Here is a 26,542-nt window from a genome sequence, read left to right on the forward strand (position 1 = left end):
CTTTCGTTACAAAAAATCCAATGGTTATTAAGTAAAATTTCTTGGTGCGTTTTATAATATATTTTTTTTATTTTTTGTTTATATCATTTCAGAAGTGAGTTTATAAAGGTGTTTTAAAAATTGTAAATCATCAAATTTTCTAGACCACTTTCTAGTTTGATTTATCAGATCAGCGGCTTCTTTCATACTATTTTACCATACAAAATAAATATAATAAATTTTCAAATAGGCTGTACTTCAAAACAAAGAAAGAATGATGAGTTGTTAAATCTAGAATTGATTGTAGTTCAATACTATTGATCTATCAATAAATTGAGAAAATCAGGCATTTATACAAAAAGAGAGTTGTTTATTATCAATCATAGGATTTTTAACAAACGAAAAAAGAGGATGTTATAAATTCGAAGGTATTTTTTAGCATTCTCTGTTGTTAATTTTTGTGCGTGTTTGTTACGCGATATTTTCGCTGATAATGGACCGACTTTAATGGTTCTTATTCTGTTGGATAAACTATATTTTCAGGAGGGTTTCATTTACATTTGATCAAAAAAAATTTATATTGAAGGGGGGTGAGGAAGCAAGCAGTCATGTTTATCACCCGTGAGGGCGTAAATTGTATAGTATGGAAATATCAGTTATGTATGGGTGAGATGTATGTATGCGTAATGTGATAGAGTAATCAACACTATCTATGAATGGTATTTCAACAATTTACTCAGTCAATTGTTTGGTTTTACTTGTTTCATTTATATTTTTAGTGGAATATGCTTTTACATGATTCTTGAAAATATATGTTGGAAATTGATTTTTTAAATATACCAAAATTATGTGTTGGAAAAACTAATAAACAAAAAAAAAACTTTTTATTTTTATTTGTTGTTGGGTTCAAAGTTTCTTGCAGTAAAAAAAAAAACGTTGGTAAACTTTAAGTATAATTATGAAAAATAAAAGTTTAACATTGTACAAATAAGTATTGGTTACAAAGTTTTTATTGAAACTTTTAACGCATTGTAAAATAGCAATAGAAACCTTTTTTTCTTAATAATTTTCTACCTTATACAAATATGTATTTATACAAACAATAAAGGTACAGGATACATAAAAATGAGTAAAAAATTTTTATATATTTTTTTTCGATTTTCTAGTTGTTTTGCTTTTTGAAGTTTATATAGTTCTAAATATTTTAAGGGCAGAAATGGAGAAGTACGGTTAAAGTAATCCGAAATCAAAAAAAGTTATTTTTGATTGGGGCCGATTTTGAAAATCTCCAGTTTTACATATTTCTGCGGTTTCAAGGCCGCAATATACGAATCAAACCTTTTCAATGGGATGCCTGTGTGTGTGTGTGTACGTATGTGTGTATGTTCGTATGCTCGTTCGAATTCTTTGAGCCGTTTTTAATGGTAATAAAAAACTGGAAAAAACTGAATAAACAGAATCTGAAAAGTGGATAAAACACATCATTTATCTATGGAGATAATGATCGTTCCAGCATGTTCGAAGAATAATCTACGAAGGCTAACAAGACCTTTTTTATTGTTTTTCCCCACTGGGAAGTCAGTCGTTTGGACTGTAGGGTTCGCACTCACACGACTTCAGTACCACACCGACTGTGTACTGCCATTTATTTGAAATTATTTGTATCCGTAAATTACGGTGTCTGTGATATTAAGATAATGTTAAAGAATAGTTAATATAATTAAAAGTGATACTTAACAAGTGAAAACAAACAATTATCTTAGTTAGTTGTTGAAATACCTTGTATACATAGTGTTTATTATGCAATTGATTTTTTTTACGTAATGTAAATAAAAAGAAATAATCTGACCAGTATATAAAAACAGTCCTGACTATAGTGACTATTAAATAATAATATATAACATGACCTATTGTATGCTCTTAGCAAATAGCGTAATCACGGGTAAACAGCGATGTTTCCGAGATGCTTCAAACAAAATTTTTTTTTTTATATTTAAACCTTTGTTCTCTAAAGGTTTACAAGATGGGTCCTACGGATTCAAAACACAATTGGCCTATACTTTACATTTACGAACTCAACCTCACTGTTACGTCCCAAGCTTCGTTTTGAGTTATTGTGATTACAGACGGTTAGACGTACAGCGGAAAATAGACTAATTGGGTGATTTTATTTAACACCTATACCAAAATTTTGTTGGTAGCATCGCAATACTTTTGAGCGTTACAAACTTCGGACTTAGTATACCTTGATATATTTGATCTACATATGGTAAAAAATGGATCTAGTTTAAAAAATACACGTTTTATACTTTACTGATGGATTACAAAAACTTTTTTCACAATTGATTGAGCTTTTCCCTTCGAATAAAACTAACTTGTGTAATAGCTGTCGATTTCCAACTTTAACATTGAAATGTTTCGATAGAAATTGCAATCTAATATCTATACACACTTTTTCACAACAACTATTATTAACTATATGGATAAAATTTTCAGGAAATTAATCAAACTTATGAATGTTTATACGGGCACAATTTTCAGGAAATTGGTCAAAGTTCTGAATGTTAAGAGATTCAATTACATCAGCATTTATCAATTATTTTAATATCTTGATGTAAAAACTGTAAGCTATTATTGATTTTAAAAAGTTTTCCCACTTTCCAACACATAATTATAACATCTTCCGCGAATATAAACTCCCCTCTCGTTCTTTATTTTTTAATATTATAAGGTTGTGTTACAACAATTTTACTATTAAAGAATGTACGTGCTACAAAACCGACAATGTATTTAACAATAGACAGAAAGAGGCAGATAAGTCATTTTTTTTCCACAATTTCAACATCCTATATCTAAAAAAAGAAAGTTTTCCCAGCTATGCTTGTATTGAAAGACTATCATTATTTTAACATCCAACCATCTGCTGTTATAACTTGGACTACACGTATATGGTATACCTAATCGAAGAAGTGAAATTTACAAAATTTTAAAATGACCCTGACAAATGTGATTTATTTTATGTAAATCGATTTTTGGAAACTTAGCTATAAAATGTTCACAATCAAGTCGGTTCTACCGTTTAGGGGGTACGATGTTACTGAGAAAAACACGGACGCACAGATAAACACTTTAAACTTATAACACTCCTTCTTTAATCAATATCAAAGTGGTGGTCAAGGACATCAGATGAGATGAAAAGGATACTTAGAAAGCTATCATTTTTTGGGACAAATTTTTATAAATATTTAAATTGATATTGAAATATTTGAGTTGATTTGATTATCTTTCAAATGAAACCAAAAAAAAAATAAAATCGGTTCATCCGTTTAGGCACTACGATGCCATAGACAGACAAACACACAGACACACACACACATAGCGATCAAACTTATAAGACCCCTTTTTGTAGCTCGGGGGTTAAAAAAAATAGACCGAAATTATATAGTTCCAAAATATTGTTGTAATTATGAGCTGGTATGGTTGAGTTTCTCGACTATAGAAAAGTTGGTTGGATTCTAAAGATTTTTGCCTTTGCGCTCAAGAATGGGACACAATACAGAAATTTTTTTTGGTTTGTTTTTCTTGGTCTATTTTTCTCTATCGCCTGTATATATACAGATATTTTGAATTTTCTGTTTTATAATATCTAGTATTTCTGAATGTCAACATTCCATAAAATTTAAAATTGAGCATTCTTAGAGCGCTCCAGTTTGAGCAGCCTTGATGTATAAACAAATAACTACTTTTTTTTCTTTTTTTTAAAAAAGAAGTAAAAAACATTCCAGTGTGATTACTTCTGAAAACTAGTAACTTCTCAGCTTCACAGATTTTCTCAGGTACAAAGAGAGAGTTTTTTAGGTGTAATTATTTTGAGCCTCTAATTTTCGTAGCATTATTTATTTATTACTTTTTTTATTTCCATTACTTTATTATTTTATTTCTATTACTTTATTTTCTTGAATTACATCCTGCATTAAACAATTTCAATCGGTTTCCTTTTTTCATTTTATTAACAAGAAATTAAAACTATCATTAAGAAAATAAAATTACCTTGATAACGACAATTACATTGAAAGATAATGTCCATTATAAAAAATCATTAGGGATTATCCATTGAATTCAAATCGTAGTATTTTTGAATCAAGTTCATTATTTCAAATTAATGGCTACAGTCTTTATGAGGATATTTTCAAAATTCATAAATAATGCAGTTTCTTTCATATGTTATATTTGACTACGTGAGTCCTTTTGTGCACTACTGTACATAAATATTAACAATGACCAGAAGAAATGTTTCAGGCACAAAACATACAAACATATATATATATATATATATTGTTGCTAAGACGATTTTCCTAAGATAAATTACATTTTTGTGTCTTCTGCAAGTATAATAATATAAAGAATAAAGAAGAAAATCTTATAAATAATTTGAAGATAAATAATAATAATTAGCTATAAAAAAATAATTACTATATATAAAATTTTCTTGAGCCATCTGATATTTATGTAGACATTTTTTATATCATTACAGTATGCTACGCATCAACATCTCGACAAACTGTATTTCAACTACGAACGCATTTAAATTCATTATTTTACAAATACAAGTCCCCCAAATTTATAGCATTCCCGGGTGGCTGACTTTTAAGACCTATATGCATCGCGAAATATAAACAGATTGATGGCAATGGCTCTCATGATGGAAAAATGTCTTTCAAGACTCTTTTCAATTTTGGGCTTTAAGTCTTTCTTTTGACTAGGGCTAAGAGATCCAGCCTCAGTGCATAAGAAGACTCAAGATAAAGTTTTGTTATGGCTTGGAAGAGGATGCTGAAATTCACGTTCAGAATAGCCCAGAGCCATCCTTGTGAATGTAGCAATACCTGCTAAACGAATTACTATATTTAGTCTAGATCAATATCCATTAACATGCAAACATGTAAAGATCCAGTTTTAGAACTAAAGAAAAAAGCATTCATTCATTTTCTAGGAAATTCTCAACAAACATTGTGACGTAAGACGTTGACGTTTATCCTTAATAAATTGTTTTTTTTTTTAAATATTGCTTGCAGGCCTAAAGCTCTTAGTTTGTTTGTGTTAATCATTATTATTCAACTGGATAAATAAATAATATTCTCCAGAAGTTTTAAAACATGAGATCTTTCACTTAAGGTAAGGTAAATAAAGGAAAATATTGCAAAAATTTTTTGTACCAAATAAAGAAGTCTCATAGACACCTAGAAAAAATCGAACATTTTTTGTTGTAAACGTTTTAAAATGTTTCTGTAGAAAATTTTTAGAACATGGGAAAAGAACATGTTTTTACTAAAAATGTTAGACGTACTTTAAAATAAAGATTTAAGTAGTTAAAAATATAAATATAATTATGCCTATTTATGCCTAATAAAACTTTCAGCCAACTTAATCTAACCATATGAAATGTTTATTTGGGCTTTAAATTGTCATCTAGTAGGTATTTTTGGGCGCTTAATGCGAATCCGATGCCAGATCCACGGGTTCTTTCACGTCTTCAAAAACCAGTAACTATTTTTACCAGTATTGTATAATTGTGTACCTAAATGTTAATTTTTTATTTCGAACGTCAATAGTTTTGTGTGTTTTACATGCGAAAAATTAGGTTTTAGCTAATTGTAATAATAAATCCTAATTATTAATAATCATTTCTTCATAATTTAATACTTTGTTTTCACTTATTTTCAGATTTGTTGGTTGGATTAATAAATGTATTGACAGATATAATTTGGCGTATAACAGTCACATGGTATGCAGGAAATGTTGCATGTAAATGTATACGATTTTCACAAGCAGTCGTAACATACGCATCCACATACGTTTTAGTTGCATTAAGTATAGATCGCTACGACGCTATAACACATCCAATGAATTTTTCAGGAAGTTGTAAGTATTATTATTAATGTTTTTATTTATACTTTACTATTTTTTTTTAAATGTTTATTTAATAATAATACACTTTTAATCTACTTTATATTTTATTATTAAGTTTTAAAAGCTTTTGCGTGAAATTTATGTCATAGTCTTCGTATCTAGTATAGTATAAGTCAAACACTAATCTTTTCTATTAATGATTTTTTTTTTACTTTTTGACAGTTTTATTTCATTTTTCATTACATATAAGATTATTTTTATAAAGAAAAAATATATTATATGATTATTATTATGATTATTTATCAAGTTTGTTCATTTTATGTATGTATGCATTTTTACTTCTATTAAAAATGACCTTTTCTATCCATTAAGTCATTGTTTATAATTGCACTATTTTTATTTATACGCCAAAATATTTCTACTACAAAATTTTCCTATTAAATAAAGCCATCTTACGTTAAATTATTTCTATTTCAATATATTTCTAAGAATTGTACAAAAAAAAAACTTTTTTAATATTTTTCTATTTTACTTAAAACTAAATTCTATGTATCAAAGATTTATGCGATTAAATAATTTTTCTTTCAAAGAACACTACTCGTGTCAAATTCAATAGACCTTTTTCAAATTTTTTTTCTTTTTCTTTTTTAAATGAAAGTAAATTTCTTGGTAAATGGACTAATTTTTCCCCCGATTTTTTTAGAGTCATATGACCGAGAAAACAAACAATGAAAGTCATTAAAATTCAAATTGGCGAAAACAATCCGAAAGCACACAAAGCTTCACTAATGTCGTTGTGACGTCATTTAAAGTTTAATACAACTGTTGGCACTGTTTTATTGCCATTGCTTGACTCGGATTGACATCACAGATGACGTGTGCAGTAGAGCCAAAAAAATTGTTTAAAATTATTTCAAATATACTGACTTTTTAAAAAATTTTTTTCATAGTGTTTTTATTGTTAAAAATGCGTAATTTTCGAGCTACAGGTTCTACTCGACCTAAATTTTCATGAAAAAGGTCTATTCCACAATGTGTCACAAACAGGTGTTAAAATATTTTAGGCGGGAACGGGTATTAGTTTAACTTAATTAAAAAACCGCTCCTTAATTTTCAATTAAATCACACATTATATTTTGGAGACCTCGCAGATTATATTTTAGAGACCAGGCCTAACCGAGTGCCTAATTCGGTTGTGCCTAATCCGAAAACTAAAAAATATGGAATGGTTTATTGTCATAAAATTATTATGGAAAGAAATTATTTTGGTGAGTCAACCAAGCTTTTCAAATAAGCATGATAACGTCATACATAACCTATCGGTCTGAAAAATGCAGCAATAAATTTGTCGGACACTGTGACCACTCGGTAACATCATTAAACAACACAGCAAAGTGAACTATGTGTACCCATGTATTGACAAGAAAAATGCATAGATCACAAGCTCATCGGTGCAGTATTTTTAGTCGGACAAAATATTTTTCGAATTTCCGATTAAATTGTCTTGTAAATGCATTAAAACTAAGTATGTATTCATCAAGAATGTAAAATTCTGTATTCAGTATTTGTCGAAAAAATCCGTAGAGAGATAAATTGTTCACTCCCCAAAAGGAATTCTCCTTCGAAATTTGTAGTACCTATGCGTTGATTATTTGACAAGGATACTGTACCGCGGCCTACTATACATCGCTCTTTTATAAGTGATTTACTGTAATAACAGACTTCAAGCTTCATGTTCAATGAGATGTTTCTGATTTTGTAGAAGATGTAAAGAAAATCTGAAATACCCCGTAGAGGATTATGATGATATTTTAAAAATTGATTAACGGGCATAATTTAGAATATATTTAATCATTCAGTAAACTTGTTGTATGAAAGTATGGGGTAATCTGCATTATATCCGGTAGTTTTGATTTTTCAAAAACTTGTTTATGATATTGATCTAATGAATAATTCAAGATTGAAACCTCGAGCGCCGAACGCAACTTTATCAAAAAACAAAAAATCCGTGAAATTTTTGAATTTTTACGATTATAACCCTAAAGGACTAGTTTTTTCATAGAATCTTTTTGGAATGTTTTTCGAATAGACTAAATTTGCTGCAATTTTATAATGGACTCTGCAGACTCTTAAATTTCCGAGGTACCTAAACCCTTTCAAAGTTTATCAACGTAACTATATACATCAGAGCTTAAGTCAAATCCGTTAGTTCGGATTTTTAGCAGACTTGTTCATGATGTTGGCCTAATGAATAATCCCAGTCTGTGACCACAAGAGCCGGACGCAGCTTTGTCAAAAATTATTTAACATACGTGAAAGTTTCGGTTATTTTTTCAGATTTTATCGATTGTAACCCTAAAGGCTTAGTTTTTGAGTGCCTTTTCAAGGTATTTTTAAATTAGACTACAATATGAAACAAGAGTCGTCTCTGTAGATCCAAAAATTTCAAAGATAAAGCTGTTCAAAACTCGTTAACTTCGCAATTTTTGGCATATTTGAGACGTCTACTCGAACTACTCTAGCGGGGATTAGTTTTACTTACAACTGACGATGTGCTAGTGTTGTTCAGGATCAAAATACATTCAGAACGACATAATATCTCATCTTAACAACAGTAGTTATCTTTGAAAATAGAATGATTCGAAAATAAAAATATTTAAAAGTAGATTTAAGTCTTTGAAAGTAGAAATATTAGTGTGATCAAATAAAAAAAAAATGGCGTCAATTTTTAGATAATTCTGAGTTCGGAGAAAAAAATTGAATTTAGTAGATCATTATGATACAAATTGAGGAAACTAAAATCTAACATTTTTTGATGGTCGGAAGGGGTCCAAAAAAAATGGTAAAGTGGCCTAATCCGGTCTTTCGCGTCAGACACCGTCGGATTGAGTTAAAAATAAAAAAGTGTTTAATAAGCTTAGGCGCCGTAAAAAGGCGAAAGGAATGAGCTGCGAATGAACCCGATTGGTCCATCGATGTCCCCACAAATTGCAAAAAACCATCGATTTTGCTCGAAATTTCAAAACTTTATAGCTCTTGTTGTTTTAAAGATTCAAAGCTGAGATTTAAATGGATTGTAGCTTTTGTACCCATGAAGTATCACACACAATTTCAGCAAGATCGAATGTATACTTTTTGCAAACCGCAGCTGAATGCAAAAAACAGGACTTTTGTAAAATGGCCCTAAAAAAGTTGTGGTGCGGTAACGCGCTATTTTTTTTACGCGAGCATATGCTTCAATAGTTAAAGTAATACCTACTAAAGTGCCAACCTCTCATCTTTAGTAAAAGTTACTAAAATATTAATTTTAAATTACTATTATTTTAAATTATAACATTAAAAATAGGATGGGAGTAATGGGAGCAATTATTAAGACTATAATGTCACATAAATTCTGTCTCTTATTTATTTTTACTCAATCCGACGGTGTCTGACGCGAAAGACCGGATTAGGCCACTTTACCATTTTTTTTGGACCCCTTCCGACCATCAAAAAATGTTAGATTTTAGTTTTTTCAATTTGTATCATAATGATCTACTAAATTCAATTTTTTTCTCCGAACTCAGAATTAAATTATTCAAAAAGTTAATTTGATCACACTATATTTAATAGTATAAATGTTTGAGAGTAGTATTATTATTTTGGAGTAGAAAAATAACTAGTAGAATTAATTTATGCCGAAAAGTCTTAATAAATGTCACACAAAGGCTTAAAGCGTAATCATTACAAATATTTAATTTTTGGAAAATATGTACATATTACAGATACTTAAACTTTAAAAAAAAAAGTAAATAAAAACTTTGAATGAGATTAATTCTAGGGTAGGTATATTCTTCGGGTCGTTAAACAGACGTATAGACACTTTACTCTTTCGTGTTTTGTTAACTTCATAAATGAAAAAATTTTCATTTAAAAATTCCATTTTCTCTGAAAATGGAATTTTTTAAGAATAAATACGACTTTGTTGTATTTTATTTATGTCTCTCCTATATTATAAGTGGAAAAAAATAAAAAAGCATTTTATAAAACATAATATGCTTTTTGTGTTGGAAATATAAAAGCAGGGAATTTAGAAAAGATAACGAATGGTAAAAATAAAATAATTTAATAAAATATTTTACACCTACACTCGTTTTTGAAATTTCATATGAATACAATGGATTTTAATTCTTTTAGGTTAGGTTATATTGACTGTCCACGAAGGACACACTTAGGCTATGGAGCCCATTGTGATACCATATATGTGTTTGACCACCTTTCTTCTGATAATTTCATTTATCAGCTCCTCAATTTCAGCCCATCTCAACTATTAATTAAATTAATTTTGTTGCGACGGCAGGAATCAAATCCGCTACCCTAAGCATACCGCGGAACCAACTGAGCTAAGAGGGCGACTTTAATCATTTTAATAGTAATCAAATTTATTATTGTCAAAAATTGAATATTTTTCAAAAATTCACAAATGTTTACGCAGAATAAATGAACAAACTTAGTAATTCCAGAGATTAGTGTACACATTTCACTTCATTTGAAATAATTTTGAATCTATGCATTTGAAATATATAAAACGAGAAAAAAATATTTTATTTTGAACATTTTGACAGACGAGAAAAAAATTAATATAAATATTTAAATCACTTACCCATTCTTATAACATATGTATATCCCATATTACTTACATTACATAACGGGTGTAGTTTTCAAATGAAGGTATGCAAAGTTAACAAAATTCACCGAAAAACATTACCCCTAAGGCTTTATTTTATACCATGCATATATGTAATATGCATGGTATACTAAGTTTAGTCCCAAGTTTGTAACGCTTAGAAATATTGATGCTACGCACAAAAAAAAGTTTACAAAAGGTAAAATTTTTGGTATAGGTGTTCATAGAATCACCTAATTATAGGTGATATATCCATTTTCTCGTCCATTTTCTTTTGTCTGTCCGTCTGTCTGTCAACACGATAACTCAAAAACGGAAAAAGATTTCAAGATGAAATTTTTACATCGTACTCACGACGTAAAAAGTGAGGTCGAGTTCGTAAATGAGCAACATAGATTAATTGGGTCTTGGATCCGTAGGACCCATCTTGTAAACCGTTAGAGATAGAACTAAAGTTTAAAAGTAAAAAATATTCCTTATAAAAAAGAACCAACTTTTGATTAAAACTTTTTTTCGTAAACATGACTGTTAATTCGTGAGAGCGCAAATTAGGCGTAAATTGTATAGTATGTATTATTTTGGAATATCAGTTATGTATGTGTGACATGTATGTATGTGTAAAGTGATCAACACTGTCTATGCATGGTATTTCAACAATTAAATCAGTCAATTATTTTCTTTCACGTGTTTTGTAATAAAGATTTTTTGTATCAAGAAATTTTTGAAATTAAAATGGAGTTGTAAATAAACATGTGAGAATTACTGAAACTTGGCACTTGGAATTTTTACGGGCAGAAGAGATCTGAGATATTGTTGTCAAGATCATCTTTAAATATTTTTCATCCACGAAAGTTCTCATGGCCAGCAGCTTTTTTTTTGGGAGACACGAACAACTTAAAGTTAACACCTTAAAATTGATAAATATCTTTATGAGGAGAAATAAAAACCTTATTGAGTAACTTCTGTGCCGAATCCGACTCTCGATAAACGAAATGCCTGTCGTTTGACAAATCAAAAATTGAATTTTTTTGGAAATGGACAACAGACTTTCTGTTTAGTTCAGTGTCAGAAAAAATTAATTTTACAATGATTATCCTATTTTTTTAATAGGACACAAAAATTAATGGGTCAATATCCGTTCCTGAAAAAAAATATAAAATATATTCGGTTGAATATCGTCCATAGTCCAAATTAATCAATTTTAAGCTTGTAGCCCATATAAAAATTTTCCGGGCCACGAAAAGCCAGCCAGAGGCTTTGAGAAATTTCTCAAATGATTTATAAATGTACCTCTACAATAGTATCTCAAATTTCTGCCCTAATTTAATTGAATTATGAAAATGTAGTCTGGAGTACTACTCAGACTACAAGACAGTTATACTCAGAATTTTTTTTAAATAATCATTGCTATTTATAATTTTATTTTTTTTAATTTCTTTTTAATAGATCACAACCATACATTATTTTATAGAATTTTGTACGATATAAACTAAATAAATGAATTTATGTATACTTTGTTGAAACGGATATGTCACTTAAAAAAATAATATATTTATTTAGATAATAGATACGAATAAGATTTTTTAGGGTACGTCTCTTGGGATACATTTCTAAGTTGTGAACACTGCCATCAATTTAGAGCATTCATGCCTACAAAAAAGATGCTTAATACTTACAACATAAAAGCAAATCTTTTATTATTGAAAAACTTTTCAATAAATTTACACAAAAAAGTGGACTGATTGATACAGAAAAGTATTTCTTCTGCAGGCTTTAGGGAATATTAAAAAATAATAATAATAATGATAATGTGATAATAATTTATGTAACATTTGGATGTTTGTAATTTGATAATATAAAGTTTTTTGTGGATAATTGGTTTATGTTTATTCAGTTCATAAATTAGTATTCAGCTTTTAAGATAAAAAATATAAATTATTATAATATCAACAATTTTAATATAAAACCTAACTGCATTTTTTGAATTTTTGTAATTATTTACCAAAGTGCCTCGCACATTTAACAGCGAATTTCTTGTATTCCTATCCTGATCAAAAGTTAAAATGATCGGATCCATCTAAAACTATTCGTTTCGGCCTAATAAACAGTCATAAACCGAGTGAAACAATTCCAGAATATTTTATTGTTTTAACATATTCATTTCTCAGCATTTGATTTAAACAATTTGGGAAAGATAAAGAATAAAAATTGAAATATCCACTTTATTCTAGATTAACTAGCTCTTCTATTATTCAAAAAAAAAAAAAAAAAAAAAAAAAATTGGAAAACGGTTGACCCTGCAGGTCATCTTTGTAACTTCCCGCTAAGTATTGACTCATAGTTAGTAGTAGTTTTTACACGTTGAGAGCTGATTAGTTTTTGAAATCGATCGGTAGTTCTCTGAGCTCAAAAAAGAAGATGTTCGATGCTTTTGAGCTTCTAGCTCAAAAATTTCATAGACGTTTGATAAAACACTATTTTTTAAATTTTCAAATCGCGATAACTTTAGAATGAATAAACCGATTTTCACGCGGTTGGTGACATTCGACGCAGTTTTTGAAGCTTCATGAAGAATCAATTGATAGAACAAAAAATGTTGAGGTTATTCCGAAAAAACGCTTTTTTGGGTTTTCTTTCGTCAACGATAACTCACGAACGAATCAACCGATTTTGACCGGACTGGTGGTGATCGACGTGGTTTTTTGATGATCGATACAGCCGTTTAAAAGCAATTTAAAAAAAACCACTTAAAAAAAAATTTTTTTTGCAGTTTTTTTAGATTTCTCGAAATCTATCGGTCCATCAGGCCTCAAAATCTAAGTTTGGTGAAGCCCTTTCCAATGGCACCAACCGCGATCAAATCGGACAAGCCGTTCAAAAGTTATGAGAGGTTTACATACATCCACACACACACACACACACACACACACACACACACACACACACACACACACACACACACACACACACACACACACACACACACACACACACACACACACACACACACACACACACACACACACACACACACACACACACACACACACACACACACACACACACTCATACATACATACAGCCATACAGACACGCTCGCGGAAGTAGTCAGGGAAGCTTCCTGACACCTTAAAACGTCGAGATCTGATGAAAACTCGATTTTGGCAAAACGGGGTGAAAACAATAACTTCCCTATTTTCTTAGCGGGAAGTTAAAAAAATTTGATGTCTTAAAACTTGGCTTAAATATTATTAAGTGGCTCTATTTGAATCGCAAAAGCTGATTGTTCCTTCAGCGAAGGAAGCTTGATAGCTGTTTGTTTTAGTTCAATAAATTGAAGATATAACTACCATGAAAACAGAAAGAACGCATTTTTTAAAATACGTTTTTGTTGACATAAATTTGAAGTATAATACATAGATTAAAAATATTGAATTCTATTAAGGGACTAGAAAAACACTGTGAAATTATCAACCCCCGAAAAACTTTTTTGAAAATATCTCGAAAAAATGTAAGTATTAAAATTTTCTATAAAATCATTAAAATTATTAAAGAGATATTTGCAATAAACAAATGTCTTTCATAATTTCTTTCAAAAAAATAAATCTTTTCATAATTTATGCAGATGAGCTGTAAATTAGACTTTTCTATTGCAAATATCTCGGGTTGTATTGCAAATACGTCGAAAGAGATTTTATAGAAAATTTCGATATCTACCTACATATTTTATTTAAAACTTACTTTCATTTTTTCGTATATTTTCGAGATTTTTACAAAAAAGTGATTTGGGGAATTCTTCGTGTATATGTCTACCCCCTTCAATATTCAATATTTGTTAACTATGTATATATACTTCTTTATGTAAAAACGAACTTACATTCAAAAATATATAGTCCGTTTCAATGGAATACCGGATTGTTTGAACATATTTCCAATTTCGCTTTCCCAAACGCTACCTCGTAACTGGTAAGAGAAAGAAGAACTTAATTACTATTAAATTTGCACCTAATTAGTGCCTTCGCGGGTAAACAGTGATGTTTACAAAAAAATGTTAGAAACAAAAGTTGTTTTTCGTTTTTGAGTTGTCGTGTTGACAGACAGACGGGCAAACAACCGGAAATTGACTAATTAGGTGATTCTATGAACACCTATACCAAAATTTTTTTCGTAGCATCAATATTTTTAAGCTTTACAAACTTGGGACTAAACTTAATATACTATGTATATTTCATGTATACATGGCATAATAAATGTGGACATGTCGTATTTAATTTGACGTATTTTTTTCTAAATATGGGTATTGTAATACTAACGAAAAATATCTTGATAAAAATTAATATTAAAATTTTGAACCAAAAGTACGCATAAATATTTTACCAGTATAAATTAAATTATAAAGTTTCATATATTATTATAAAAATTTGGTACATTGCTCCGGAAATTTGATTTACGCCGAATAATTGAAAATTGAATATAAAAAATTGAGAATGTATAAAATTGGTGTGAGTTTGTATGAGTATCAAATAAGTAATAAATAACAATGTTTTTTCTACTCACTAAAGTATGAACTGAATTTACTACTTATTTTTGGTACAAATAAAATTTATGAAAATAGATTTCGCAAGGCAGACGTCGACCTCTCAAACTACACAATATTCATTTTAATAAAATACCTTATTTATTTTACCATTTATAATGTTACTGAGGTGAGTAGAAAGTTTATATTTGATGTCTTAACAGCATTTAATTGCTTAAGTGCCAAACATTTGATCTGTGTTATTTTTCTTAAGAATGAAAAGAATCGATTCAGCTTGGTAATGGCATGACATTTAATTTTAACACATAAATAATTACTATGGAAATAAATTTCCAAATAAACCTGGCTCCATTTCGAAAAGTGAAATGGTAAAATAATTAAGTAATTCAAACAATAATTCAAAAGAACAAAGCTAACTCAAATATTTCCATTACAATTAAAATATTTCCAAAAATAGTCTAAAAAAATGATAGCACTCTAAGTATTCTTTTCATCTCATCTGATGTCCTTGGCCAAGACTTTGATATTGATTTAAGAAAGAGGGTTATAAGTTTAAAGTGTTTATCTGTGCGTCTGTGTGTTTCTCAGTGGCATCGTAGCCCCTAAACGGTTGAATCGACTCGATTGAGAACATTTTTTATCATTTTTTAAGTTTTCATAAATCGGTTTACAAGGAATAAATTGCATTCGTCGGGGTTTTTTTAAATTTAGTAAATTTCACTTAATGAGAATGAGAAAATTGTTAGTGCCCCACTAAACTGTATAAGTGTGTTTGTTTGCTGATTGGCTTTAGTACTGAAATTAGTACTACAATATGTATATTTCCACAGACATAAACAATTACGGAATTTTTGTTTAATTAATCCTCTTTTTTGTTAGTTTTTTAATAATTTTAATTTAATTTTAATTGATTGATTGATTTTTTTTTTTCACCAATGCCGAATACAGGATTGATACTTAATTTTTAATACAGCTTATGGTCTAATCAAGATTGATATTTACGGAAATAACTTTCTCCTTGTTAATTTGATCAGAGGACATACTGTCTATTCATATATACTTACCCATTTTTGATAATATGATACATCTTCAAGCTTTGTATATTATAAGAGCATGTATGATGTCGTACATACTACATAAAATATTTGGGCTAACATGATTATGAATGCAAATGGCGGGATGCACTCTTTGAAGTCACAAGAACCACTCCACCCTAGAGCTATGAAATTAAATAATTTACTGTGTTACAAACGAATGTAATCGTTTCTAGAATGACGTATCTTTCTAAAACTATCTAGAACAGAAGAAAAAACATACTTGAGATAAAGAGAGGAAACAAACGAAAATTTAATGCCATCTTTTCTATTCTTTTTCATTTCGACTCATTTTTTTCACCGGCAATAGTCGAATACTAAAGAGCGTATTTCAAAATAGAAAAAATTACAAATAAATTGTTGTTTAGGAACTTGATAAAGCTCGGTATGTAACGAAGTTATTTAAAAATCCGGATCGAGATTTCATCTATCAAAATATTGAAAACTTATTATCCGCTGGCCAATTGCTTGAGGCGAGTCGTCAAGGACAAATGCCGTGATCATTATTCAGTGAAATTCAGGCTTTGAAAAAAGACTCAAAGAAAATCAAAGAGGGGATTTGAAAATATTTGTTTCATTTGTGTTTAATATCTCTTTAGAAAACGGACTAAGTGATGCCTCACCCTACGCGTGGATTTTACAAAATATTTAAAAACATAATTCAGTGTTTGAAAGCTTTTAAAGTTCAATGAAAAAAGTTTTGGTTTGTTTAAAACAAAAATTAAATGTAATCTGTATTTAAATTTATGCGTATACAAAATGATTTTTTTTCATAAGAAGTCCATTTAGTTGTTCGCTTTCGCTAAGGATATTTTTTTCATTATGAAAAAACTTCCTTTTGTTAGATATTATGTCTAGAGGAATTTTTGGTAGAGAAATGATTTGTTAACTTTTTCAGAATACATTCAAATTATAATAAAGACAGACTCGAGAGAAATAAATTATTTTCTTGAATACATTTTCTAATTAACTACCTATAGTTTCTGTTTATCAAAATCTAAATCACGTACATACCTTTTTAATATATTTAATGGTCCGCAAAATAATTATTTTGAAGCTTCTGCGTGATGCTGACACCGCTGGCACTTCCCTTAAAGTAGCGTCAACTCAGAATCGATTTGCTACATACTTTTCAACCTACTTAAAAGAGTAAATAGATACTTATATTTTTTGGAGTTTTGAAAGGCCGAAAAAAATATTGTTAATAGTGTCCCGTTTTGAACTCTGAGCTAAAAGCTTGCATTACCAACCAACTTCTCTATAGTCGACAAACTCAAATCAGCCAACTTATAAAAACCAGATTAGCCTGCTTCTATAAAATTTTCGGTCTAAGTATTTTTCCCGAGTCTATATTTCGATTACCATATTTTTTAAATGGCAGCCTCAAAGGTTTACCTATAGTTTTTTTAAAGCGATTTTACTTTACACTATAGAATAGCTTTCACTGTAACATTTTAATTTCCATATTTTACACAGAACGTAATGGTAAGCATATTAAAGTTTTACAAATACATACATATGTACTTAGTGTCTGTAATTCTGTAATAAACTCAATGCTACAAGAAGATTTTAGTACTAATAATTATAATAATAATAATAAACAAAGTGTTATTACAGATTAATGTATCATAAAATATATGGTCTTTAATATTTACATATACAGAATGAACAGAAAAGAAGTTTACCAAAGCAAATACCTAATTAAGAAATACTTAAAATATTTTTACTTTTTAAAAATGAAAATAAAAATCTAAACGATTTGTCTCTAGAATCTTGTTCCTATTTACGATGATAGTATTTGATAGAAATAAGAACAACCAATTCGCACCGTTTGTGAGTTTTATTGGAGGCGGTTCCATGGTAACGATACACTACTTTAATTATAGAATTGTATGGATGCATATATAATTTTATGAATTGTATTTATGACTTACATTGAAAATTTAATATTATTGTCTCACAAATTTAAATAAATAATTATGATAAGTTAAATTTGAAAAATAATATTTGTGCAATTTGATTTCTTATTTTTAATACATTAAGTTTAATTAATAAGTGTTTTTCAATAATTTTAATTTGACATTTTCTATAAAATTAACAACAAAAGAATTGCAAATTAATCATAACAGCGTCTTTTATCGCCAAAATTTTTCACGATTTTTGGAAGCGCTGGCATCAATTTTATTGTCCCTACCATGACTAGGCACACAACGAATAACTTGTTTTGAAGTCCACTTTCTGAGGGTAATTGGTGGCTAGAGTAACCAAAGTAATATATACGAGATGGTAGCCTTGGATACAATTGATCTTGTTTATGATCAATAAGAAATAAGAATCACCATGTTCTACAAGCCCAACTCAATCATGTCTTATATTTTAAAAGTAGTAAAAAAGAGAACGCTGCTTTAACATCTTCTTGAACCAAAAGTTTCATCAAGAAATCAAATGAGAAATAAAAAAGCTCAAGGTTTCTCTTAACGTAAGGTCCGTTTAATGAACAATTTTAGGAGCTATGACGCTTAAATAACATATATAAGCTAATCACATTTTTAACAACAACAAAAAAGTGACGAATTTATTTTGCTGGCTTTAAAAAGTAAAAACATTGAAGATTATTCAATGTCAAAAGATCAACTTGTATATTATATACATAATTTACTGCATAAAATAAGTGTCTTTGCTATGAGTTTGCGGTTTATATTTTATTTCCCCCCGAATAAAATGCATAATATTGTCTGTTATAATATATGTATATAATGTTATAATAAATTTTCATTATTTTGGTAGATTTTCATAATAATTTTTTGGGAAATCTAGAACCGTCTCCATAAAATGCAGAGTACTATTTGTTTCAAATATTCATCACAATCATTGCTAAATTACTACACATTAGGTAATGTAATGAGAGCATATTAATTTTTTTGTAAACAAAATCATTTTCATGTTTTAAGTATTGATATAGGTTAGGTTAGGTTATACTGGCTGTCCACGAAGGACACACTTAGGCTATAGAGCCCATTGTGATACCATTTATGTGTTTTACCACCTTTCCGCTGATAATTTCATTTATCAGCTCCTCAATTTCAGAGGCTGAGTGCATCTCCTTCATGCATATACCACTACACCAGCCCATCACAACTATAAATTTTTAATATAATTTTGTTGCGACGGCGGGAATCGAACCCGCTACCCTAAGGGCAACAAGTATTGATATAAATAATTTTACTTTTTTGATTCTGCCTAAAAATCTTCTACCACACTTGTCACTGTAACAATACTTTTGCCTACATCAGCTTTTAGCTTCTTTTATATTATGTCCTTTGTGGTTATTATTTGCATTTTAATAAATAAAGTGGTACAAATGAAATGTACTGACGAAAGAACACAGTTAAATTTGATACACATATGTACCCAGCTATGTACACTGAACTGACAGTTTTTGTGACATCACATCAGGACTCGCTCGTGTTTTAAGTCACATGATATACAGTTTAAAAATTACGATTATAGACAGTGTTGATTACGGAATCGTTTGCTTTTTCACGTCATGTAAGTAAAGAGAGATAGAAAGCCATAAATACATATAACACACAGGACTGATATTATCATATAATACATACTATACACATACTATACAATATTCGAACCTAATTTGCACTCTCTCGAGTAAACAGTTATGTCTTCGAAAAAATATTTCAAAGTTGTTAATTTTTTGATAAGAAACATTTCTTACGTTTACACTTTTGTTCTATCTCTAACGGTTTGCAAGATGGGTATGGACAAGACCCAATTGACCTATGTTGCTCATTTACGAACTCGGCCTCACCTTTTACGACCTGAGCACGCTGTAAAAATTTCAACTTGATATCTTTTTATGGTCTTTTTATGGACAGGTGGGCAACCGGGAATATACTAATTACACGATTTTATGAACACCTGAAACAAAATTTTGTTCGTAGCGTCAATAGTTTTAAGCGTTATAAATTTGGGACTAAACTTAGTATACCTTGATATATGTCATATACATGGCATAAAAATTATAGCAATTATGCTTTTATGGCTCAAAATCAGAATATTTAAGTATATTTCTCCATAAATTTTAATTTTTTATCAAATTTCATCATTTATTTTTTACTACCGAAAGTACAATATTATAAAATAGAAATTCAATCTCATAGCATATGCATGACCATTGCTTATTTTCAAAACCACGTTTAGATTCTTGACTAAGTAAAATGTTAATTAAGGGTATATACAAACTTATTTCGCAATTACTCTGTCATACAATTTGGTCTAATAAACAAACTTACTTATTAATTAAAGGACATATGTCAAATAACTCAAAGCTAATGTTCTCTCTATCATACATAGGACGAATAAATAGTACCAATTTAAGAAAAACCTTTTCTTTAAGCTTAATTTCGTTATTCGTTAAGATTATCATACATTAGTACGACAAGCATACATAACTGTACGTAGCTTGAACCCATGTTAAGAGATTTGATAATCTTTTGATGATTCCTAGTTATTGTTCTCAGTTGTATATTGTACAGTCAGTTGTAATGATATCGATTGCAATATATTCTAGCTCCAGGCCGTAATGAATGTAGATTATATCTTATGTAGGAGTTTTACTGCAGTCAACTAACAGTAGATTAGTACGTTAGGATTTGATAAAATTACTTATGGTTGTTTTCATCGATTCGGCAATGATTAAAGAGGGGTGCAGAAAAAACTGAGCATGCATAAAACCAAAATGAAAGTTATTTTTAAAGAATGTTTTTATTTCATGTCTTCAATATTTATTCTACACAGATATTTATGAAGCTAGGCATTATATAAAAGGTATTAACTATGAACTACCCGCTTTGCTGGTCAACATCAATACTTTCAATCCCTCTCTTCATACGTAAGGGTTATAGTTTGTAATAACACGTCATGGTCTTTTATTTGATATCCCACTTGGGTTTATTCGATTATTCATCACCACTTTCTCGCTCCACCACCCCCCCCCCCCGAAGATTAAAAATAGATAAAAACAATCCTTGAAGCTGGTTGTCTATCTTGTCAATATTTGAGCTTAATCGATGCACAACTTTTTCAATTTTTGAAGCACATCCTTTTCCACCCCTCACTCTACTATATTATGCATGTATTATACATATAAAAACCTTCCTCATGAATCACTCTGTCTATTAGAAAAGATCTAAGCAAACATAAGGATTAGGGACAGACAGATAGAAGCGATGTGCAAAATCAACCCTTTTTTTCTAAAGTAAGAGTAGTCATGAAGATCTAGACCGTTTTTTCTTCAGTTGATAAAAGCCAAGAACGTTCTGCGAGCACTTATTTTAAATATCCGTTTCAATTTTATTGAAAACAACAAGAAAAACGATAGGTACAAAAAAAAATAAATAAATAAAGGAATTAGTTTTTTTATAAGATATATTATTTCATATCGATGAACATCTGTTGGAAATCCCAGTCGATGGTTAATAAATTAAATGAATTTAAAGTAAATTTGTCATATTTCATTTAATATCTACAAATCAAAAATTCAATTTCCTTCTATTTATCTCGTTTTTCTAGTAATAATTTGTTTTTTTTTTTTAAATATATTCCAGTTCGGAAAGATTCACATGAATATTATTTTTTTAGGTTGAAACCCGCTGAACTAATTTTTTAAAGCAAATTTCCTTCCATTTCGGTTTTCACTTTTTGTAACAAAATTACCCCATCCACTGAGTTTCGTTTAATTCCAAACCAAAATTTTTTATGCTATTTTCTCGATTTTATAAGTCGAGAAATTTTTTATTTCCAATTTCGATAAAACTCAGTATATAACGTAATTTTGACCAAAAACAAAAATCGGGTGTATTTTATGACTGGTAGAATAGTTTTTGAGATGACGGACTAAAATCGATCCAAATATTGCGATATTTCAGAAACTCTGCATCCTATCATTAAATTTACCTGATTTTTATATTTTTTTGATGAAAATTACCCCATCCACCGAGTTTCATCAAATTCCAAAACAAAATTTGTAACAAAAGTAGTACCCCTTATTGCGAAAAATCGAGAAATTTTTTTCTACAATTTCGATAAAACTTAGTTTATAAGGTAATTTTGACCCAAAAAGTACAAAAATTTTAAGATCTATGACGCCATCCCAAAACTACCCTTTTTTCTTCTGTATAGACTAGAATGGGGCAATTTTTTGTGCTACACCCATTTCCAGAAAACCTAAACTGCCGCCTCATATAATGCTTTTCCTGTAAAGAGGGGAGGGGCTAATTTCCTTATGGTAATCCCAATAATAAATACAAGCTCCACAGCCTTCTTGTTTTAAGTTGTCGTTTTTAAAATATTTCTAGACTTTTGACTTCTTGAAGTCTGCTGCAAGAGTTCGATCTATTGTTTTATACTGACTGCTTAGTAGGTATTTTTGATGAAACAATACATAAGCGTACAACGTAACTAACTAATCATGTAACGTTATTTTAAAAACCATTCACTTTTAAGTGAACCTACTGTACCCATTCATAAATTGGTCTTACTTCATATTGAAAATTGAGAAAAGACCTGTTCTTCATCAAGAAATCTTTGGATGGTCAAGAAAATTATATTTATATCCAAAATAAAGAATGTATTTATTTATCAAAAAATATAAAATACTAAAACAGAATTGATCATGTTATCCAATTAAATATTTCCATTTTAATAACGAAAACGAACTTATCGTAAATGCGGGAAATGGTTTTATGGTAAAAAAAATTAACAAAACAATTCTGTGTGTCCTTCTTGAAAGTATAAGACATAGATGCGATGCAAAGCTCGCATGATGTAAAATAATATTTTTCTAGCAAACACATTAAAAGTAAAATAAATATTTCCCTTAGATTTACCCACACAGTGTGTTATAAAATTCTAATACAAATACAGTGTGTAACAGTATATTGTAAAAACAATAAATGAAATGATTTATTTACTTTCACATGAAATTGTTGATTCGTTTAAATGATTTGGTTAAGAGGTCTTTCATTTTCAAAATATAAAACGACATTTAGTTTTATTTTAAAACATTTATCATTGTTTATTTCAGAAATTAAAAGCCTTTGACCGTATGTTTATATGAATTGTTTTCACGAACTGTTAGAGCCTAAGAGGTCAAGCGATCTAAGGCGTTAGACCGGTTGTCTATTTAGACTAAGGTTGCGGGTTCGAATCCACTTTTATCAATATGTAAATGTAAATGTGTATGTAGTTAAATTAATAAAATAATAACAAATAATGATGTGGGTGGCCTCTGTTACAGGCGTATATATCAGAGGAACGGAGGTTAAGCCCCATTATTATTATTTAATTACGAACTGTTTATACAAATTATTAATTTTTGAAATTTTATCAATGTATGGCTTGGAAACGAAAAATGTTGGAGTGTCCTATATGAATTTCCCTTAACAGTATATCTTTGATGAAGAGTTTTTGGAAAAATATCTCGATAAAATAAAAATTTTTATAATCAGCAAAGTTGTAGATACGATAAATAACGAGAACGCATATCTTAACGTATATTGAAATCAATAACCGCAAAGGAGTTTTGTGGAAATCGTTTTTAGGACAGTTTTATAAATCCAATTTTTTGAATTTTAACGAAACAATCTTATTTTTTTATGACATTTATTGCACTCTTTTTATAGTTTCACGAATAAAAGTAGACGTGATGTGTAGTTTCACGTTTGTCGGTTAATCGATTTTAATAAAATTCCCGTATTAATTATGTGTGGACATCGAAAACGGTCAATTTTGAAGTAAATATGTGTTCTCGGATACATTTGATGAGTGGCCGAATAGTTCTTGAGATACGGACTAAAATCGATCCAAATATTACGATATCTCAGAAACTCTGCATCCAATCATTAAATTAATTTGTTTTATACTTTTTGGATCAAAATTACCCCATCCACCGAGTTTCATCAAATTCCAAAACAAAAATTTTTTTTCGTTTTTCTAGATTTTTTTCAAAGTTGTACCTCTTAAAAAAATTGCAAAAAATCGAGGAATTTTTTTTATCTCCAACTTTGATAAAACTAAGTATATAAGTTAATTTCTAATTTTGAAGTAGAAGATACCTGCTAATTTTTTTTTTTTTCATTACCTAAAGAAAAACCCGAAACTATACCTTGTTTGTTTTCTGTTGCCTTATAGAACGAATCCCCCATTGTTTTATTTGCAAAAAAATATTTGGTTTTTTCATCAGAAAATTATAATATTCTTTTTTTTTTTAATTTGAATTTCACATTTTATTTAAGATAAACTAATCTTATACATTAATCAAAAACAAGAATATATTTCTGAATAATAATTTGCTGAATTATGCCTGATTTCGAATTTCAATCCCGTTCGTCCTTCCTCGATTTTTTCGTTTTAATTATAGCCAAAACAAAAGAATTAACGTAATAGTAGTAGTTTTGTTAAGTGGTTTTTCTAAGCAGTAGCTTGAATAACATAAATAGTTGCGTTATTGAATGTACCAAGTAAGTTTTTAAACCCTATTTCCTTATCGAAGTGCAACCATCATTTATTCACATTTAACATCGCTTCAATCACACAAAATATTTATTTTTATCTATCTTTTTGATTCATCCCGTATATTTTACGTTTTTTTCCTATCACCAGACGAATAGAAGAACAACAAAAACGATCCTTTCCAACAATATTTTCTATATTGTCGAAGGTCAAATGTTACATTATCTCTTTTTTTATATCTTTGTTTATTTTCGCGTATAAAAGTATATAAATTGTCTTTTATTCATCAGAAAATTGCAAAATCGATAAATTTAATTTAATTTTACCACAAAATGAATATGAAAACTGACATAAATTTTTAATAAACAAAGGTAATTTGAATAAAATTTATGAACTTTAATATTGTTTTAATTTAAGGGAAAATATTAATATTATTTGGGGAATTATATTCGATATTTACAGTTTTTGTTTTCATGACATTCTTCTGCAAAGTAGTTTGATAATTCCTACCCATAAGCTATTTTATTCTGAACGTTTACCAGCGACATCTATTTTACATTCAACAAGTGAAAACAAACAATTGACTGAGTTTATTGTTGAAATACCATGCATAGTCAGTGTTGATTTCTTTATCACATAACACATGTATAGACAGTATGTATAAAATGTATAGACAGTGTCATACATTGCGCACTCATTTGTTTTTTTGACGTCACGTAAATAACAAAAGATATTCACTTTTAAACAAACACACATACAACATACAAATACTATAAAATTTGTACCTAATTAACGCCCTCGTGGGTAAACAGTGATGTTTACAAAAAAATGTTTCAAACAAAAGTTTTTTATTTTTTTATAAGGAACATTTTTTACATTTAAACTTTTGTTCTATCTCTAACGGTTTACAAAATGGGTCCTACGGACCCAAGACCCAATTGACCTATGATGCTCATTTACGAACTTAGCCTCACTTTTTACGTCCTGAGTAAGCTGTAAAAATTTCAGCTCGATATCTTTTTTCGTTTTTGAGTTATCGTGACCACAGACGGACGGCCGGACGGCCGGACGGACGGACAACCGGAAATGGACTAATTAGGTGTTTTTATGAACAGCTATGACAAAATTTTTTTCCTAGCATCATTATTTTTAAGCGTTACAAACTTGGGACTAAACTTAATATACTATGTATATTTCATATATGCATGGTATAAAAATACATACGTTTTAGTGAAAAGTAGTCAATAAGACTATTTTCATGCTTAGCTCCGTCTATACACCCATGTGTTCAATGTCGAGTCAGTTGACGATTTGAGATGCCTTAGATTTGTAACGACATTGCAAGCTACGTAGACTAAGCGTCAAACGATTTTAAGCGCGAGATCTTCTGAGGTAATTACTTAGGTCATATCCATCATGGCGGCGGTGTAGAAATATCAAAACAAACTGTTGTTGTCATACTTGTCATTGTAGATTCGTAAGAAACAATGTAAAGTGATACGTGATAAGTATTTTTTAAGCAAAAAAGCGAAAAAGTTAAGTGAAGTCACGACGTTTTAAGTAAAATATTTTGTGATATGAAAATTTGACATTTAATTTGACGTTTTTTTGATAAATGTCCCTATATTCAATGAATATTTTTTTTGATAAATGTCCCTAGCTAATCCAAGCAATTACCTCGGATGTTGGCACACCTCTCACTATACGGAAAGATAGGCGATGCTCGTTCTATGTACTTAATGGTCTAAGCTTAGATTAGATGGCAATATAAATAAATTTGTAAACAATAACGGAGTAAATTATTTACATCATAACGAAAATAATCTT

The 26,542-nt window shown here is 29.3% G+C and overlaps 1 protein-coding gene across 1 annotated transcript in view; it reads left to right on the plus strand.

Annotated features, from left to right (window-relative positions):
* Positions 1-26,542, plus strand: part of LOC123292172 — a 167,345-nt gene that overhangs the window by 83,099 nt on the left and 57,704 nt on the right. Inside the window, exon 4 of the mRNA XM_044872734.1 lies at positions 5,704-5,901. Coding sequence (XP_044728669.1) covers positions 5,704-5,901 — 198 coding nt within the window. The remainder of the gene's footprint in view (positions 1-5,703; positions 5,902-26,542) is intronic.

The sequence above is a fragment of the Chrysoperla carnea genome, chromosome 1 (assembly GCF_905475395.1).
Source record: "Chrysoperla carnea chromosome 1, inChrCarn1.1, whole genome shotgun sequence".
NCBI classification, from domain to species: domain Eukaryota; kingdom Metazoa; phylum Arthropoda; class Insecta; order Neuroptera; family Chrysopidae; genus Chrysoperla; species Chrysoperla carnea.